Source organism: Centroberyx affinis, unplaced genomic scaffold (genome assembly GCF_046629955.1).
Source record: "Centroberyx affinis isolate AG114_WGS23_722 - 3 ecotype Tasmania unplaced genomic scaffold, CSIRO-AGI_Caff_v1 ptg002453l_1, whole genome shotgun sequence".
Lineage (NCBI taxonomy): Eukaryota > Metazoa > Chordata > Actinopteri > Beryciformes > Berycidae > Centroberyx > Centroberyx affinis.
In genome coordinates, this window is record NW_027280690.1 from 153422 (window position 1) to 166128 (window position 12707).

Here is a 12707-nt window from a genome sequence, read left to right on the forward strand (position 1 = left end):
CAGGCATTGATACAGCAACTGCTGCACCTACAACTGCTGCTCCCACCGGCACAGCTGCTCCAACTGCTGCTCCCACAGCTGCTCCCACCGTTGCTTCCACTGGTACAGCTGCTCCCACTGCTGCGCCCACTGCTGCTCCCACTGGTACAGCTGCTCCAACTGCTGCTCCCACTGGTACAGCTGCTCCCACTGGTACAGCTGCTCCCACCGTTGCTTCCACTGGTACAGCTGCTCCAACTGCTGCTCCCACTGGTACAGCTGCTCCCACTGCTGCTCCCACAGCTGCTCCCACAGCTGCTCCCACCGGTACAGCTGCTCACACAGCTGCTCCCACCGGTACAGCTGCACCAACTGCTGCTCCCACTGGTACAGCTGCTCCCACTGCTGTTCCCACCGCCACTCCCACTGCTGCGCCCACTGCTGTGCCCACTGCTGTGCCCACTGCTGCTCCCACTGCTGCTCCCACTGCTGCTCCCACTGGTACTGCTGCTCCCACAGCTGCTCCCACCGGTACAGCTGCTCACACAGCTGCTCCCACCGGTACAGCTGCACCAACTGCTGCTCCCACTGGTACAGCTGCTCCCACTGCTGTTCCCACCGCCACTCCCACTGCTGCGCCCACTGCTGTGCCCACTGCTGCTCCCACTGCTGCTCCCACTGCTGTTCCCACTGGTACTGCTGCTCCCACTGCTGCTCCCACTGGTACAGCTGCTCCCACTGCTGTTCCCACTGGTACAGCTGCTCCCACTGCTGCTCCCACTGGTACAGCTGCTCCCACTGCTGCGCCCACTGGTACAGCTGCTCCAACTCCTGCTCCCACTGGTACAGCTGCTCCCACTGCTGCTCCCACTGGTACAGCTGCTCCCACTGCTGCACCCACTGCTGCCCCCACTGGTACAGCTGCTCCAACTGCTGCTCCCACTGGTACAGCTGCTCATACCTCTGCTCCCACTGGTACAGCTGCTCCAACTGCTGCTCCCACTGGTACAGCTGCTCCCACTGCTGCTCCCACTGGTACAGCTGCTCATACCTCTGCTCCCACTGGTACAGCTGCTCCCACCGCCACTCCCACTGCTGCTCCCACAGCTGCTCCAACTGCTGCTCCCACTGGGACAGCTGCTCCCACTGGGACAGCTGCTCCCACTGCTGCCCCCACTGCTGCTCCCACCGGTACAGCTGCTCCAACTGCTGCTCCCACTGGTACAGCTGCTCCCACTGCTGCTCCCACCGGTACAGCTGCTCCCACCGCTGCTCCCACCGGTACAGCTGCTCCAACTGCTGCTCCCACTGGTACAGCTGCTCCCACCACTGCTCCCACCGGTACAGCTGCTCCAACTGCTGCTCCCACTGGTACAGCTGCTCCCACTGCTGCACCCACTGCTGCTCCCACTGGTACAGCTGCTCCCACTGCTGCTCCCACTGGTACAGCTGCTCCCACTGCTGCTCCCACTGCTGCGCCCACTGCTGCTCCCACCGGTACAGCTGCTCCAACTGCTGCTCCCACCGGTACAGCTGCTCCCACTGCTGCTCCCACCGGTACAGCTGCTCCAACTGCTGCTCCCACCGGTACAGCTGCTCCCACTGCTGCTCCCACCGGTACAGCTGCTTCCACTGCTGCGCCCACTGGTACAGCTGCTCCCACTGCTGCTCCCACTGGTACAGCTGCTCCCACTGCTGCTCCCACTGCTGCGCCCACTGGTACAGCTGCTCCCACTGCTGCTCCCACTGGTACTGCTGCTCCCACTGCTGCTCCCACTGCTGCTCCCACTGGTACAGCTGCTCCCACAGCCGCTCCCACAGCTGCTCCCACTGCTGCTCCCACTGCTGCGCCCACTGGTACAGCTTCTCCCACTGCTGCTCCCACTGGTACAGCTGCTCCCACTGCTGCTCCCACTGCTGCTCCCACTGGTACAGCTGCTCCCACTGCTGCGCCCACTGGTACAGCTGCTCCCACTGCTGCTCCCACTGGTACAGCTGCTCCCACTGCTGCTCCCACTGGTACTGCTGCTCCCACTGGTACAGCTGCTCCCACTGCTGCTCCCACTGCTGCTCCCACTGGTACAGCTGCTCCCACGGCCGCTCCCACAGCTGCTCCCACTGCTGCTCCCACTGCTGCGCCCACTGGTACAGCTTCTCCCACTGCTGCTCCCACTGGTACAGCTGCTCCCACTGCTGCTCCCACTGCTGCTCCCACTGGTACAGCTGCTCCCACTGCTGCTCCCACTGGTACAGCTGCTCCCACTGCTGCTCCCAGTGCTGCTCCTACTGGTACAGCTGCTCCCACTGCTGCTACCATGGAACATGGTACATCATCACCACCAACAATCACAACACCTGCTGCTGTGGCTACAACCACAACAGCTGCTCCTGCCCCACTACCAGAGGCAAAGTTCAAGTTGGGATTTAAATTGCAGCAAAACTTTACCGAAGAACTTTCAGACAAATCCTCACCAGAGTTCAAGAATTTGGCAGCCACAATAACTTCAGCGGTAAGTCCCTTCATATTTCTGGCCCAAATAAGATGCCAAATAAAACATCAAAATTATTGAATATATAAAGGAAATATGAAAATTATTGTTCATGCATTTTATATATGCCTGTGTCCATTTTGGTAGTTTCCTCTTATCTTTGATGACTGTCCAATTTATTATCAAATTACACACACACACATATATATTTAAGTATCAGTTCTGTATCTTAAACTCCAAAGATCTCAGTTACATAATATTAATTCTCTTTCTTCTGTCATGATTATTCCGATATTATTTAAATTGCTCGTGTCAATTTCATCTTTACAGCTCGACATTGTCTATAAAGCAGAATATCAAGCTCTTTTCAATCGATCTGTGGTCAACGGCTTCAGGTATACAACACTGATTTTCATATTATATTTGAGAAATTAAGTTATTTATGTTTTACCAATGCTGTATGCATGTTTCAGTCTTAGGTTGGTAATGGAAATGTGAGAATTTCTTTAATGACATCGCAGTATCCATATTTTTCCTAATGGAAAAACGAGTTACGTCACAATGGATGAGCTGGGACAGCCAATATAGTTAGCAGACTGTTTATTAACTCACATGGAACATGTATGCCAGAAACTGCAAATTTCATACCAGATTTAGATGGCTTCGAAGGTATTTATTTGTTTATTTGCTTGGTGAATGTTTTTTAGAGATAGTTTTGTGGTAATCATGAAATATATTTCCATGTTCAATTGCCATGTCAGATGAAATCAGAACTCACCATTAAAAATGATGATAATAATAATGATCATCATCATCATCATCATCATCATCATCATCATCATCATCATAATAATCATAATAATAGATATATCCGTAATCCATGAAAGGGGTTCAAGCCTTTCTGAATGGTGCTGACGTCGCGAAAAAAGTGTCAGTTGTTCTGAAGACATTGTCCAAATATATCCCTTGATATATCTGCCAAGTTTCGCGATCATTGAACAAACGGGTGTGGAGTTACGGACATTTTTGTGTTACGCCCAGTTTTTGGCGTTTGCGGTGCCCCTTTTGGTCGAATTGCACAAAATTCGGTGCACATGTTAGAAATGACATTCCAGACGAGGCTGAGAAGTTTGGGACTGATTTTGCAAATGGACTTTGATTTACCAGCTATTACATGGTTATTACACCATAGGCCCCGCCCACTTCCCCCAATGATGACAAAACTTCAGATTTTGACTAGTACCGCCTCCCTGAACATGCGTACCAAATTTCACGCAATTTTGTCATTAGGATTAGGAGATACAGTTTTTTGGCTTTTGTAGCGCCCCCTACTGTTCAATCTTAAAACGGCTTTGCACACATGGGCGCATGGCATTGAGGATATCTGAACATGTTCACCAGGTTTCATGATGATTGGACAATCGGTCATGAAGTTATAACAATTTAGCTGACAGGCCACGCCCTCCCACAAATAAAAAAAAAAATACGTTTTCAAAATTAAAGTAATATCAAAAATCTGAAAAATACAGTTTATAGAGCTTGGTCCATAGATGCTACTGACCGATTTTGGTGGTGATCGGTCAAACGGTGTAGGAGGAGATGTTAAAAATGTGTTTTTCAAAACTTTCAAAATATCTCAAAAATTTTCCGGACCTTGAGGGTCTTTTTAGCAAAGTTGTAGAGTATGATCAGGTGGACATGTGTGCCAAGTTTGGTGAAAATCGGACCAACGGGGTGTGGAAGTTATGGCCTTTAAAGTAAAATTATAGTGATAGCGGCCCCTTCAGGCTGATTGGGTAAATATTTGTTGAGCTAGTAATGGGTCATAGTATCTGTCATTGGGCCAAATTTGATGTCTCTGCGATGTACCAACTCACGATAATTTGTGCCAACGTGGATGAACAATAATAATAAACCAGCACAAAAACAATAGGGTTTCAGCCCTACGGGCTTGAATCCCTAATAATGATAATTACTTCTCTTACAGTCAAGGTTCAATCGTGGTGGATGCTGAACTGATATTTAACAATGCCAGCTCAGTGCCAGACACTACTGATGTGGCTAACGTTTTAGTGAAGGCTGTGACCAACTCCAACTTCACCCTTGCACTGAATGCATCAACCATTGCTACAACAAGTAGGAGTTATTTTTTTGGTTTCTTTCAGTATTATGACATACAGGGAGCTGCAGTTATCACTACTCCCAGTGTTCCTCCAACTTCTGCACCAGTTTATATTTTGTTTTATACAGGTGTTGATACAGCAACTGCTGCACCTACATCTGCCCCCACTGCGACTCTCACCGCTGCTCCAACCACTGCTCCCAATGCTACTGCTGCTCCAACTGTTGCTCCCACCGGTACAGCTGCTCCAACTGTTGCTCCCACCGGTACAGCTGCTCCAACTGTTGCTCCCACCGGTACAGCTGCTCCAACTGCTGCTCCCACAGCTGCTCCCACCGGTACAGCTACTCCACCAGTTAATACAACTTCACCACCAGTCAACACAACTTCACCACCAGTCAACACAACTTCACCACTTGGTAATTCTACTATACCATCCATCAATACAACTTCACTTCCAATCATTCTGACTTAATCAGAACTCAAGTGAATTTGACTGTAAACAAATGAAAATTCACCACAAAACACATTTCCCCCCACTAGCTAATGCAACTTCACCAGCAGTCAACACAACTTTACCACCTGTCAATGCAACATCATCCTCACCAGGTAATACAACCTCTCCACCAGCAAATGCAGTTACATTAACAGTCAGTACAACAGTACAACTAACCAGCATTCAGTGCAACTCAGCTTAACCTCCAGTCTATTCCAATTTGCTACCAATCCATTCAAATTCACTCCTACCAGGTAATGCAACCTCTCCACCAGTGAATGGAACATCATCACCACCAACAATCACAACACCTGCTGCTGTGGCTACAACCACAACAGCTGCTCCTGCCCCACTACCAGAGGCAAAGGTCAAGTTGGGATTTAAATTGCAGCAAAACTTTACAGAAGAACTTTCAAACAAATCCTCACCAGAGTTCAAGAATTTGGCAGCCACAATAACTTCAGCGGTAAGTCTCTTCATATTTCTAGCCCTCTGCCCAAATAAGATGCCAAATAAAAACATCAAAATCATTGAATATATATAAAGGAAATATGAAAATTATTACTCATGCATTTTATATACGCCTGTGTCCATTTTGGTAGTTCCTCTTATCTTTGATGACTGTCCAATTTATTATCAAATTACACACACACACGTATATAGTTAAGTATCAGTTCTGTATCTTAAACCCCAAAGGTCTCAGTTACATAATATTAATTCTCTTTCTTCTGTCATGATTATTCTGATATTATTTAAATTGCTTGTGTCAATTTCATCTTTACAGCTCGACATTGTCTATAAAGCAGAATATCAAGCTCTTTTCAATCGATCTGTGGTCAACGGCTTCAGGTATACAACACTGATTTTCATATTATATTTGAGAAATTAAGTTATTTATGTTTTACCAATGCTGTATGCATGTTTCAGTCTTAGGTTGGTAATGGAAATGTGAGAATTTCTTTAATGACATCGCAGTATCCATATTTTTCCTAATGGAAACAAGAAAAATTCTCAGAGAAGCAAAACCAAAACGAGTTACGTCACAATGGATGAGCTGGGACAGCCAATATAGTTAGCAGACTGTTTATTAACTCACATGGAACATGTATGCCAGAAACTGCAAATTTCATACCAGATTTAGATGGCTTCGAAGGTATTTATTTGTTTATTTGCTTGGTGAATGTTTTTTAGAAATAGTTTTGTGGTAATCATGAAATATCTGAAATATATTTCCATGTTCAATTGCCATGTCAGATGAAATCAGAACTCACCATTAAAAATGATGATAATAATAATAATAATAATAATAATTTCTCTTACAGTCAAGGTTCAATCGTGGTGGATGCTGAACTGATATTTAACAATGCCAGCTCAGTGCCAGACACTACTGATGTGGCTAACGTTATAGTGAAGGCTGTGAACAACTCCAACTTCACCCTTCCACTGAATGCATCAACAATTGTTGTAACAAGTAGGAGTTATTTTTTTGGTTTCTTTCAGTATTATGACATACAGGGAGCTGCAGTTATCACTGCTCCCAGTGTTCCTCCAACTTCTGTACCAGTTTATATTTTGTTTTATACAGGTGTTGATACAGCAACTACTGCACCTACATCTGCCCCCACTACGGCTCTCACCGCTGCTCCAACCACTGCTCCCAATGCTACTGCTGCTCCAACTGTTGCTCCCACCGGTACAGCTGCCTCAACTGCTGCTCCCACTGGTACAGCTGCTCCAACTGCTGCTCCCACAGCTGCTCCCACCGGTACAGCTACTCCACCAGTTAATGCAACTTCATCACCAGTCAACGCAACTTCGCCACCAGTCAACACAACTTCATCACCAGTCAACACAACTTCGCCACCAGTCAACACAACTTCGCCACCAGTCAACACAACTTCACCACTTGGTAATTCTACTATACCATCCATCAATACAACTTCACTTCCAATCATTCTAACTTCATCAGAACTCAAGTGAATTTGACTGTAAACAAATGAAAATTCACCACAAAACACATTTCCCCCCACTAGCTAATGCAACTTCACCAGCAGTCAACACAACTTTACCACCTGTCAATGCAACATCATCCTCACCAGGTAATACAACCTCTCCACCAGCAAATGCAGTTACATTAACAGTCAGTACAACAGTACAACTAACCAGCATTCAGTGCAACTCAGCTTAACCTCCAGTCTATTCCAATTTGCTACCAATCCATTCAAATTCACTCCTACCAGGTAATGCAACCTCTCCACCAGTGAATGGAACATCATCACCACCAACAATCACAACACCTGCTGCTGTGGCTACAACCACAACAGCTGCTCCTGCCCCACTACCAGAGGCAAAGGTCAAGTTGGGATTTAAATTGCAGCAAAACTTTACAGAAGAACTTTCAAACAAATCCTCACCAGAGTTCAAGAATTTGGCAGCCACAATAACTTCAGCGGTAAGTCTCTTCATATTTCTAGCCCTCTGCCCAAATAAGATGCCAAATATAAACATCAAAATCATTGAATATATAAAGGAAATATGAAAATTATTACTCATGCATTTTATATATGCCTGTGTCCATTTTGGTAGTTCCTCTTATCTTTGGTGACTGTCCAATTTATTATCAAATTACACACACACACACACACACGTATATAGTTAAGTATCAGTTCTGTATCTTAAACTCCAAAGATCTCAGTTACATAATATTAATTCTCTTTCTTCTGTCATGATTATTCCGATATTTAAATTGCTTGTGTCAATTTCATCTTTACAGCTCGACATTGTCTATAAAGCAGAATATCAAGCTCTTTTCAATCGATCTGTGGTCAACGGCTTCAGGTATACAACATTGATTTTCATATTAGAAATTAAGTTATTTATGTTTTACCAATGCTGTATGCATGTTTCAGTCTTAGGTTGGTAATGGAAATGTGAGAATTTCTTTAATGACATCACAGTATCCATATTTTTCCTAATGGAAACAAGAAAAATTCTCAGAAGCAAAGCCAAAGTGAGTTACATCACGATGGATGAGCTGGGACAGCCAATATAGTTAGCAGACTGTTTATTAACTCACATGGAACATGTATGCCAGAAACTACAAATTTCATACCAGATTTAGATGGCTTTGAAGGTATTTATTTGTTTATTTGCTTGGTGAATGTTTTTTATCCATAGTTTTGTGGTAATCATGAAATATCTGAAATGTATTTCCATGTTCAATTGCCATGTCAGATGAAATCAGAACTTACCATTAAAGATGATGATGATAATAATTTCTCTTACAGTCAAGGTTCAATCGTGGTGGATGCTGAACTGATATTTAACAATGCCAGCTCAGTGCCAGATACTATTGATGTGGCTAACGCTTTAGTGAAGGCTGTGAACAACTCCAACTTCACCCTTCCACTGAATGCATCAACAATTGTTGCAACAAGTAGGAGTTAATTTTTTGGTTTCTGTCAGTATTATGACATACAGGGAGCTGCAGTTATCACTGCTCCCAGTGTTCCTCCAACTTCTGTACCAGTTTATATTTTGTTTTATACAGGTGTTGATACAGCTTATATTTTGTTTTATACAGGTGTTGATACAGCAACTACTGCACCTACAACTGCTGCTCCAACTGCTGCTCCCACTGGTACAGCTGCTCCCACCACTGCTCTCACTGCTGCTCCCACCAGTACAGCTGCTTCCAGTGCTGTTACCACCGGTACAGCTGCTTCCAGTGCTGCTCCCACTGGTACAGCTGCTCCCACTGGTACAGCCGCTCCCACCACTGCTCTCACTGCTGCTCCCACTGCTGCGCCCACAGCTGCTCCCACCGGTACAGCTGCTTCCAGTGCTGCTCCCACAGCTGCTCCCACTGGTACAGCTGCTCCCACTGCTGCACCCACAGCTGCTCCCACCGGTACAGCTGCTCCAACTGCTGCTCCCACTGCTGCTCCCACCGGTACAGCTGCTCCCACTGGTACAGCTGCTCCCACCGGTACAGCTGCTCCAACTGCTGCTCCCACTGGTACAGCTGCTCCCACAGCTGCTCCCACCGGTACAGCTGCTCCAACTGCTGCTCCCACTGGTACAGCTGCTCCCACTGGTACAGCTGCTCCAACTGCTGCTCCCACTGGTACAGCTGCTCCCACCGGTACAGCTGCTCCCACTGCTGCTCCCACTGCTGCTCCCACTGGTACAGCTGCTCCCACTGCTGCGCCCACCACTGCGCTCACCGCTGCTCCCACCGCGGCGCCCACTGGTACAGCTGCTCCAACTGCTGCTCCCACTGGTACAGCTGCTCCCACCGGTACAGCTGCTCCCACTGCTGCTCCCACTGCTGCTCCCACTGGTACAGCTGCTCCCACTGCTGCTCCCACCGGTACAGCTGCTCCCACTGCTGCTCCCACTGCTGCTCCCACTGGTACAGCTGCTCCCACTGCTGCGCCCACTGGTACAGCTGCTCCCACTGCTGCTCCCACTGGTACAGCTGCTCCCACTGCTGCTCCCACTGGTACAGCTGCTCCCACTGCTGCGCCCACCACTGCGCTCACCGCTGCTCCCACCGCGGCGCCCACTGGTACAGCTGCTCCAACTGCTGCTCCCACTGGTACAGCTGTTCCCACCGCTGCGCCCACCGCTGCTCCCACTGCTGCGCCCACCGCTGCTCCCACTGGTACAGCTGCTCCCACTGCTGCGCCCACTGCTGTTCCCACCACTGCGCCCACCGCTGCGCCCACCGCTGCTCCCACCGCTGCGCCCACCGCTGCTCCCACCGCTGCGCCCACTGGTACAGCTGCTCCCACTGCTGCTCCCACTGCTGCGCCCACCGCTGCTCCCACCGCTGCGCCCACCGCTGCGCCCACCGCTGCTCCCACCGCTGCGCCCACTGGTACAGCTGCTCCCACTGCTGCTCCCACTGCTGCGCCCACCGCTGCGCCCACTGCTGCTCCCACCGCTGCTCCCACAGCAACCACAACTGCATCAACAAATCCTCCTTCATCCAGTGAGGGCACCCTGGGTCTTCAGTTTAGTCTTAATGAAACTTTCACCTCAGATCTCTCCAACTCATCCTCAGCAGCATTTAAGACCAAGGCTTCGAATGTGGTTTCTGAGGTAAGATATCGATGTACTGTAATTTTAAAACTAAAATGAATCATCCATGAGCATCGACAGATGGAAAAGAACCTTAGAAATTTAACTACAAAAGCCACTGGACCATTCAAACGTCCAGCAACTCATGATAATATGTGCTATGATTGATGATTGAAAACATTCAGATCAGCATGCGCATTGAAAATAAGGAGATTGATGTTGCTAAACTTTTTCCATTGTGGTGCATGCAAATTGGGTTACTGTACTGGTCCCTTTAACAATTCAATCAGCATTATTTGTATTTATTATTGCAACTGACAGCTAAATTCTCTTTCAGGTTAACTCAGTTTTCCAGAGGAACTTTGAAGGTTTCAGTCGCTCTATTGTCGACAGCTTCGAGTAAGACTACATTTCCATCACTGGCTAATTGCTAGAATTATGGTTGTGAGTTGGCATTTCAGAGTTCTGTTTCCTCTCCCTTTTTTATAGGAATGGATCAGTGGTTGTTAATATGACCCTTGTGTTCAAAAATCAGACCTCAGTTCCTACACCAAGCAGTGCAACATCAGCTCTCAATAGTGCGATTTCCAGCAACTCTACTACCCTGAACATTATAGCAGGCAGCGTTAATGCACGTAAGTTCTTTGAGACTTCAAAATCAAACTATTTATCTGCTGTAATTTGATGTTACACTACCTTGTCATAGAATGTAAAGATTTATACTGTACAGTGTGTAACACTATGTCATTGCTCAAATAGAGATGTAAAGAGATGCCGTGATTATCTAATTATCTATCTAATAACAATAGTTAAAATATACTTGGGCTCAACAATCATTGTCCAATACAGAATATATTTTAAAATGACATTGTTACTTACTAGTGCCACTATCTGGATCCATGAAATTCTGGACCAAATGTTGAGTCCTTAGTGTGCAGGAAGGCATACTATTATTTAATTTGTCAAACATAAAACTTCCAATACCTGGTGCATGAACTTTTTTAAAGTCTTAACACAGGCTGAGATTGAAAATGGCTTAGTATCTCTGCCAAATTACATAAACAAATTTATAGTTAAGTAGTTGAACCATAAGAACAGTAATAAAAATAGGAATGTCAGACAAATATCTATGCTCCCATGCTTTCTATGCTATTTCAAAGACTGTTATATAGTTTTTCTTTGCTGTTATATATATACTGAACAAAAATATAAACGCAACACTTGTTTTTGCTCCCATTTTTCATGAGTAGAAATAAAAGATCTAAGACTATTTCTATGCACACAAAAGGCTTATTTCGCTCAAATTTTGTTCACAAATTTGTTTAAATCCGTGTTAGTGAGCACTTCTCCTTTGCCAAGATAATCCATCCACCTGACAGGTGTACCATATCAAGATGCTGATTAAACAGGTGCACAGGTGTGCCTTGGGCTGGTCACAGCAAAAGGCCACTCTAAAATGAGCAGTTTTTATCACACAACACAATGCCACAGATGTTGCAAGTTTTGACTGCAGGACTGTCCACCAGAGCTCATGTTGCAGCATGATAATGCACGGCCCCATGTTGCAAGGATCTGTACACAATTCCTGGAAGCTGAAAACATCCCAGTTCTTGCATGGCCTGCATACTCACCAGACATGTCACCCATTGAGCATGTTTGGGATGCTCTGGATCGGCGTGTACGACAGCGTGTTCCAATTCCTGCCGATATCCAGCAACTTCGCACAGCCATTGAAGAGGAGTGGACCAACATTCCACAGCCCACAGTCAACACCCTGATCAACTCTATGTGAAGGAGATGTGTCGCACTGCATGAGGCAAATGGTGGTCACACCAGATACTGAAGGGTTTTCAAAAAATGCATATCTGTAGCCCTAGTCAAGTGAGATCCATAGTTCAGTGCCTAATAAATGTCTTTTTTCAAGATAAAACTGCACATTTTAGAGTGGCCTTTTATTGTGACCAGCCCAAGGCACACCTGTGCAATAATCATGCTGTTTAATCAGCATCTTGATATGCCACACCTGTCAGGTGGATGGATTATCTTGGCAAAGGAGAAGTGCTCACTAACACGGATTTAAACACATTTGTGAACAAGATTTGAGAGAAATAAGCCTTTTGTGTGCATAGAAAAAGTCTTAGATCTTTTATTTCAACTCATGAAAAATGGGAGCAAAAACAAAAGTGTTTCGTTTATATTTTTGTTCAGTAGTTTATAGTGTTTAACTATTAAAATAACTATTAACATGTTTAACTATTAAAAGAAGATGTGGGCATCAATCTTGGGCTAGCTTCCTGTTAAGCCTGCTTTTTTGGAAGTGTGAAATTGTTTTGAGTCTAGTGAATTTCATTTACTAAACCCTCTGCTTTTCTAATATTTCAGAGACATCAACAACATCAGGCAGTCCTCCTCAGTTCACAGCCTTCTCATTGGTAGTTTTGCCACTTACACTACTGGCTGTGATACAGATGCTGTCTGGCTTATAGTTGTTACCAAACTGACATTGATTGGATCAATATCTTGCAGTGCTATTAAG

At 46.1% G+C, this 12707-nt stretch overlaps 2 protein-coding genes across 2 annotated transcripts; both read left to right on the forward strand.

The window, feature by feature from the left end:
* Positions 1-1220: 1220 nt before the first annotated feature.
* LOC139656346 (mucin-2-like) lies at positions 1221-6873 on the forward strand (the record flags this gene model as incomplete). Its single annotated transcript, XM_071533895.1, has 5 exons — positions 1221-2304; positions 2362-2489; positions 2799-2863; positions 4731-4928; positions 6684-6873. Coding segments are annotated over 5 exons (1665 nt in total), but the record flags the coding sequence as incomplete, so codon positions are not given.
* Positions 6874-8276: 1403 nt separating this feature from the next.
* Positions 8277-12657, forward strand: LOC139656347 (mucin-2-like). The gene is made up of 5 exons (XM_071533896.1): positions 8277-8292; positions 8670-10192; positions 10509-10570; positions 10661-10806; positions 12554-12657. Exons 1-5 carry the CDS (start codon positions 8277-8279, stop codon positions 12655-12657), a joined length of 1851 nt encoding a protein of 616 aa, XP_071389997.1.
* The last annotated feature ends 50 nt before the right edge of the window (positions 12658-12707 follow it).

Bases quoted from the DNA above. Each gene is read 5' to 3' on its own strand.
- LOC139656347 (XM_071533896.1), top strand. The intron at 10,193-10,508 runs GTAAGATATCGA...ATTCTCTTTCAG, and splicing joins CTTCGAATGTGGTTTCTGAG to GTTAACTCAGTTTTCCAGAG. The intron at 10,571-10,660 runs GTAAGACTACAT...CCTTTTTTATAG, and splicing joins TCTATTGTCGACAGCTTCGA to GAATGGATCAGTGGTTGTTA.